At 41.8% G+C, this 7,596-nt stretch overlaps 1 protein-coding gene across 1 annotated transcript in view; it reads left to right on the top strand.

Moving 5' to 3' along the window:
* Nucleotides 1–737: 737 nt before the first annotated feature.
* IQCM (IQ motif containing M) overlaps nucleotides 738–7,596 on the top strand; it is a 117,465-nt gene continuing 110,606 nt past the window's right edge. Inside the window, 5 exon segments of the mRNA XM_055798034.1 lie at nucleotides 738–902; nucleotides 2,392–2,522; nucleotides 2,524–2,602; nucleotides 2,605–2,644; nucleotides 2,647–2,707. Of these exon segments, the coding sequence (XP_055654009.1) occupies nucleotides 738–902; nucleotides 2,392–2,522; nucleotides 2,524–2,602; nucleotides 2,605–2,644; nucleotides 2,647–2,707 (476 nt within the window).

The following is a 7,596-nucleotide window of genomic DNA, read 5'->3' as shown; positions in this document are numbered from 1 at the left end:
TCTTCCTTTCCCCTCTCATTTAATGTTGCTTGCCTTTGATTGCAAGTGCTTTGAATTTGGGATCGCATCTGTGTAAAAGTTTGGAAAGTGACTAGCCCAGGATGCAGATAATTTTTATAAAAGCTTCTCTTGACTTATGAAGAACAAAACCCATCATTGTTGTAAAATATTTAACATTACTACTTGCCGTGTTTAGCACATACAGCCAAGTAACTGTTAGCTGCCTTCTCCAAACAGTGCATTGTTATAGTGATTTTTATTAAAATACTTGAAAAGTCACATGATTCCCCCAATTCAGAGTCCAAGTAGGCATCACTAGGTCAACAAGATTCTGAAGTGTATATATCACCTGGCACCTCTAAGTTACCAAGCAGAAGACAATACTGTTTTCGACCATTGAAAATTTTTTCATGTGGGCACCAAAGAAGGGGTAAAGGAAGGAATGTGGCCCCTTCAAAGGGATGAAGTCAACAGGAGAATCAATAAGAGAAAAGTCTCTCTTACTGCATCTTGAACAGAGAGTTGGCAGGGGAGGAAGTCATGAGCTTCAAGGAGCCTACAACAAATTCAGATTAAGGATAAAGGTCTTGAGGAATTAAAACTCAGATTATATGAATTGTCATAGAAATGGTCAAAAGTTATCTCCCTTGCTTCCTTCACCTTCCATCACCCGTGACTATTAAATTGTTATTAACATATATTCATATGGGGAGGGGCAGTCCAGGCATAACTCGAGCATGTTAGCCTACTGTATTTTTGCCATGGAAAGATGTGGACAACTTGCTTGTAACAGCTTGGAGAAGCAGGTGCCACCATACAGAGCAGCTTTTGTTGGGGTGCAGTGGAAGCAAGCAGCTCAGAAAAGGAGAGGAGCCAGGAGCTTGCTGTGGGACCACCAGCAGGTCCCATCCTTCAACCCCAGTGAGGGGAGCAGGGCTGCCATCACCAGGCAGGGACATAGGGATGGGTTACACTCAAGGCATGGCCAGGAAGCCATTCTGTAAGGATGTGCTTCCACAGGATTGTGCTTGGGGTACTCGTTTGTGAGGTGTTGAGGCCGTGGCAGGAGCATAGGAAGTCGCTGCAAGGCTGTGTCAGGATGTATAGTGGGTAGAACTTAAGATGGGATGTTTGGCACATTTTATCAAGGACATTGTTTTCAGGGGAGTGAGAGAAAAGGGAGAATTTTGGTATCATTTGACACCAGTGGGAACTTGTTTGTGTCCTTGACTGAAGCTAGACATTCTGGGACACTGAATGTGTTGCTATACGTGACCCATTTCTTTTTGAATCTGTCTTACAGAACCTCTCTCCCTTTGGTTTTTTTTCTGCTCAGCTGCTACCCTTATCAAAGCCCGGTTTGTGCTGTCTGTTGCAGCACAGAGACTGGTTCTCTCTACAGCCTTTTCCTACTGGTTCCAGCAGGAACTGTAGTTGAGGCCTTGTGAATCCTTGTGAACTCACCCCTATTTTATGGTATTACAGCCTGCAGCAAAACCAGGGTCAGAATTTATATAGAAGCATGGCTCTCTAAAATACAGTGCAATTACTACAGTAATTCACCTCTGCTGAACTACGTATATATATGTGTGTAAAATGATTACAATTAAGCTTTTCCTCATTAATGCTCTAGTAATTTTGCCTACATGAGCATTACAAAATGCACAAGTATAGTGATCCTTGTTAGACAGGGACCTACGCTGTATGTTCTCTAGATGACAGAGATCTCTGTACTTCGTATCTGTGAGCTATCAACCATGCTGTGGGTGTGATAGAATACTAAATAGCAGTAACATATTTAAAATATAATTACAAGTATTTGATGACATTCATCCATGGCATAATGGGGCAGCTGTATTATTAGGCTGTCCTTAGAAAATTGAATTACTCTAATAAATGGAAATTACTGTTATTTAAATGGAAGACTATTTGCATAAAATAGGCCAGTGCTAAGTGACCAGCTGTTAAATAGGTGAAAAACCTAATCTCAGAGTTCTGGGTCAAGGATGGATGGGTTCTTGCCAAAGATTTTCGTATTTGGGCACTTAGCCTATATATAAAAATTTTGCAATCAGAAGTTTCAAGATCTGAAAACTGCAGCTCAATTTATTGATTTTCCTTTTTCATACTTATATTTAAAAACAGGCTAGTGATTGTAATTCAACAAAATCAACAATTTCTCTTAAATGGAAATAAATAATAAAAAGTCAGATGGTGCATTTCATTTCATAAGGGAAGGCCACTGTTGGACTTGTGGCATTTCTGAGATAACTAAGTGTTTATTTCACTGTTACCTAATTTGGTATCAGGAGCTTGGAGATAATTCAGTGCAAAAGAAATAATTTAAAACTATCGTAATCTTATTAGCTTATATATTCACTTTATCAACAGAAATGTAATGGGTCTATATCTTCCCCGCAACTTTCTGTACCTTATTGCAGCTAGAGTTCAACTCAGACTCCTGTGAATGCACCCTCTATTTTGGAAAATAATGCCAACTCTTAGGACACCAAAGCTTTTGGAAAGACAAGCTGTTTTTCAGCAAGATTCTTGGTTAAAGAAAAGGTTGTACAAGTTACCTGAAAGATGTCTTTCTGTAACGTTCAGCCCTACATCCCTGAGAAGGCTGTCGAAAGTTATAAAGCTTCATCTGCCTGTCTCCAAAGTGTGTTATGGAGCAAGAAGGGGACAAGTTTTCCCTTCATGTGCAATTTTTTTAAATGGGCAGAAATTCAGCACTTTACTGTTTGCCCATCGCTGACTTTTTTGTCATGAGGCCACATGCTCATGTGACTCGACATTGGTACTTTTTCATGTCCATCGATAGATTTATGCAGCTGATAAGCTACATTATAATCTTGGTCTGCAAGTATGGTGTGGCTTGATTTACAAATAACACACACTAGCAAAACAGCACAGTGAAAAAAATCATGAATACAGCACAACTTTGGAAAGGTTTTTTTATTTTTTTGTTTTCTGTTTCTCACAAGTAACTCTGCTGAAAGCAGATAATTTGGATATAAAATATTCACTTGGTAAAAGGTCCAGTTTCCATCAAAATGGTATCTTTTCGGCCAACATTTTTTGCATTGAATATAAATAATAATTTAATAATATATGGAATATAAATTATTATATAATATATATTGAATATGAATAGAGGGTGTCGCCCTCTATGTCAGTGACCAGCTGGAGTGCATGGAGCTGTGCCTGGGGATGGATGAGGAGCCAACTGAGAGCTTATGGGTCAGGATTAAAGGGAGGGCAGGGACAGGTGACATTATAGTGGGGTCTGCTGCAAGCCACCCGAGCAGGAAGACTGAATGGATGAGAGTGACAGGAGCAGCCTCACATTCACAAATCCTGGTCCTCATGGGATACTTCAACCATCCTGATATCTGTTGAGGGACAACACAGCAGGACATACGCAATTCAGGAGGCTCCTGAAATGCTCTGATAATAACTTCCTTCTCCAAGTGATAAAGGAGCCAATGAGGAGAGGTGCCATGCTGGGCCTTGTTCTCACCAAGATGGAGGGGCTGGTGGGGAATGTGAAGATCAAGGGCAGCCTTGGCTGCAGTGACCATGAAATGGAGTTCAAGATTTTTAGGGCAGTGAGGAGGGTGCATAGCAAGCTTGCTGCCCTGGACTTCAGGAGAGCTCACTTTGGCTTCTTCAGAGATCTGCTTGGTAGAGTACCATGGGATAAAGCCTTGAAGGGAAGAGGGATCCAAGAAAACTGGTTACTATTCAAGAATCACCTTCTCCAAGCTCAGGAGTGACAAAGAGGAAGTCAGGCAAAAAAGCTGGGAGGCTGCATTGATGAACAAGGAGCTCCTGGACAAACTCAAACACAAGGAAGCCTACAGAGGGTGGAGGCAAGGACAGATGGCCTGGGGGGAATACAAAGAAATTGTCTAAGCAGCCAGGGATCAGGTTAGGAAAGTTAAAGCTGTAATAGAATTAAAACTGGTCAGAGAGATCAGGGACAGCAAGAAAAGCTTCTATAGGTACTTTGGTTACAAAAGGAAGACTAGGGAAAATGTGGGTTCTCTCTGGAAGGAAATGGGAGACCTGTTTACCAGCACCATGGAGAAGGCTGATGTAGTCAATGACTTATTTGACTTAGTCTTCACCAGCAACTGCTCCAGCCACACTGCCCAAGTTGCAGATGGCAAAGGCAGGGACTGGGGGAATGAAGAACTGCTGACTGTAGCAGAAGATCAGGTTCAAGACCATCTAAGGAACCTGAAGGTGCACAAGTCCATGGGACCTGCTGAGATGCACCTGTGGGTCCTGAAGAAACTGGCAGATGAAGTGGCTAAGCCACTATCCATCATTTTTGAGAAGTTGTGGGGGTTTGGTGAAGTACTCATGGACTGAAAAAGGGGGAACATAACCCTCATTTTTAAAAAGAGAAATAAGGAAGACCTGGGAAACCACAAGCCAGTCAGTCTCATTTAAGTGCCTGGCATGATCGTGGAGCAGATCCTCCTGGAAACTATGCTAAGGCAAATGAAAAATAAGGAGGTGACTGGTGACAGCCAACATGGCTTCACTAAGGGCAAATAGTGCCTGACAAATTTGGCGGCCTTCTGTGACAGGGCTACAGCATTGACAGATCAGGGAAGAGTGACTGACATCATGTACCTGGACCTGTGCAAAGCATTTGACCCTGTTCTGCACGACATCCTGGTCTCTAAACTGGAGAGACATGGATTTGATGGATGGACCACTCAGTAGATAAGGAATTGGCTGGATGGTTGCACTCGAAGAGTTGTGGTCGACAGCTCAATGTCCAAGTGCACACAAGTGAGGAGTGGTGTCCCTCAGGGGTCACTATTTGGTCTGGTGCTGTTTAACATCTTTGTTGGCAACACGGACATTTTGATTGAGTGCATCTTCAGCAAGTTTACCACTAACACCAAGCTCTGTGGTGCAGCTGACATACTGGATGTCATCCAGAGGGACTTTGACAGGCTTAAGAGGTGGGCCTCAGTGAACTTCATTAAGTTCAACAAGGCCAAGTGCAAGGTCGTGCACCTGGAATGGGGCAATGCCCATAATCAGTACAGGCTGGGTGGAGACTGGATTGAGAGCAGCCCTGAGAAGAAAGAATTGGGTGCTGGTGGACAAAAAGCTCAACATGGCCTAATAGTATGCACCTGCAGTACAGAAAGCAACTGTATCCTGGGCTGCATCAAAAAAAAAACATGCCAGCAGGTCAAAGCAGGTCTACTCTGCTCTCATGAGACCCCACCTGGAGTCCTGCGTTCAGCTCTGGGGCCCCCAACAGAAGAAACACATGGACCTGTTGCAGCAAGTCCAGAGGAGGCCACAAAGATGATCAGAGGCCTGGAGCTCCTCTCCTGTGAAGACCAGCTGAGACAGTTGGGGTTGCTCAGTCTGGAGAAGAGATGGCTCTGAAGAGGGAATATTTACAAGGGCATGTAGCAATAGGACAAGGAGGAATGGCTTATAACTGAAAGAGGGTAGATTTAGAATAGATAGAAGTAAGAAATTATTTACTATGAAAGCGATGAGGCACTGGAACAAGTTGCCCAGAGCAGCTGTGGGTGCCCCAGCCCTGGCAGCATTCAAGGCCAGGCTGGATGGGGCACTGAGCAACCTGGTCTAGTGGAAGGTGTCCCAGCCCACAGCAGGGGGGTTGGAACTATGTGATATTTAAGGTCTCTTCCAACCCAAACCATTCTATGATTCTATGATTCTATGATTATTTTTTTCTCATGTTTTCTTCCACTCTGATGTGGAAGAAAATGAAGCAAGATGTCATGTGAATGTTCTGTGGCATTTATGTGATGTGATGTGCTTGGTCCTGGTTTGGGTTCAATTTATTTTTCAATGATGTGGAAGGGAACTTCACTTTTTGTGAAGTTAAAGAATTTTTTTCATTAAGACCCTGAACTGTGTTTCAGAAGGTAACATCATCCACACATCTTGTGTTGATTTTGGTTTGAAGACTGGAATTTAATACTCTTTTAAACATGAATGTCCTGGCTTTGTGTGTTCCCTTGCCATCTGCTAAAAAAGAAAGCTACTGTAATAATAGACATCATAGAAATATTTCCAGCATTTTCAGACCTAGCCAGCTGATAAGTTTATCAACTTTAACTAGTTCTACTGGAAGTTAAACAGCACTTATATAAGGTTATAAAGGGCTGCTGGATGCAAATCTCTGAAGGAAAATTTCCTTTTCTGCAGAGTAAATGTTGAAGCCATTCAACACTGAGAAAACTGTGCATTTTGGGGAAAATGCTTTCAAGCGTTACTCCTTTGGCTTGTATTTATTTAGAGATAAAAGGAATGAAGCCACTAAATACTGCAAGATATAAATCAAATCCAGCTATAGACTTTTAGCTGTTTCCGTGTAGGTGACCGGAGTCCCACACTATTAGGAAATTTGGCAATTTCTGAGGTGGGGAGGGGGAGGTATTTGCAATTTAATAAAGTTGAGAAAGACTACCTGGTAATTCTGAAGCCCCAAAGATCCACTCTTACCTTTAGATTTGATATTTTCTTTTTTTCTTTTTTTTTTTTTTTTTCCCCCCATCAAAAAGTGTACCTGCCTTTGGTGGATTGCACCTCATTTACATTCTGAATCAAAGCATCTTCTCCATAAGTATCCATCTAGATACTTAGAGAGAGAACTAAAACTAAATGTATTTAGCTAAATTTAGATATCTAAATATCTACAGTCAAACCACAGCAAACAAGAATAGGTAGATGAGACTGATACTGTGATAGGTAGGTGAATACGTAAGTGAATGCTTTGTAAAAGGTGACATGGAACTTCTACTAGTTTATCTGATTAGCTAAGTTTGGGCACAGGAAGGAGATGTTGACTGGTACCTGCTATCTTGCTGAAGGTTGTGTGGTTAAGTAGTTTTTTCTAGGCATGAAAGAAGGCATGAGAGAAAAGGAGAGCATTTCTGGAGAGCCAGTGTCTAGGGCAAAGTTGTTTCTACCAAGAGAATCCCTAAGCAACAGAGAAAAGTCAATAAAATAATCTCTAAACCACAACACAAAAGGGGACCCCCCCCTGAAATTTATATTTTTGTGAACTTATAGTTTCTTCCAGTTTTGGTACCATGTTCCTTGAGTTAGTAAAAGTGATAGCTTAAATTAGCTCTTTTTCTGTGTGTCTTTATTCTTGTACTGGTAAAAGTGTAAAATGGATGATACTAGCTCTTCTCTGCCTCAGTTAAAATTCCAGCTCTCTAGCAGATAATGAGCCAAAGCAGCTCTCAGAGATTTTACTTTCCCTCCTAAAGAAAGCCTTCTGAAACCTTGAATCGTACTTGCCAAAGTGAGCAGAGCTATTGGGTTGCATCTCTTCATACTTTTTTTTTTAATTTGGAAGTCCTTTCTTCTGGAATACAGGATAAGATAGATACAGAAAGGATAGCATGAGCATAACTGTATTAGCGCACCATGGTAAATTTTCATGCTCAGCATGAAATCCCTGTTTTCACATGTTGGAGTAGGCTTGAGCTGCTACTGAAGCGAACTCAGAAAAGGTTCAGGGACTTCTGAAAAAATAAGACCTCCTGTGTGTGTTCTCTCACCTAACTGAAT

Source organism: Falco peregrinus, chromosome 2, assembly GCF_023634155.1.
Source record: "Falco peregrinus isolate bFalPer1 chromosome 2, bFalPer1.pri, whole genome shotgun sequence".
Taxonomy (NCBI): Eukaryota; Metazoa; Chordata; class Aves; order Falconiformes; family Falconidae; genus Falco; species Falco peregrinus.
Note: the sequence above shows the minus strand (reverse complement) of the source record. Positions and strands in the feature narration are given on the sequence as shown.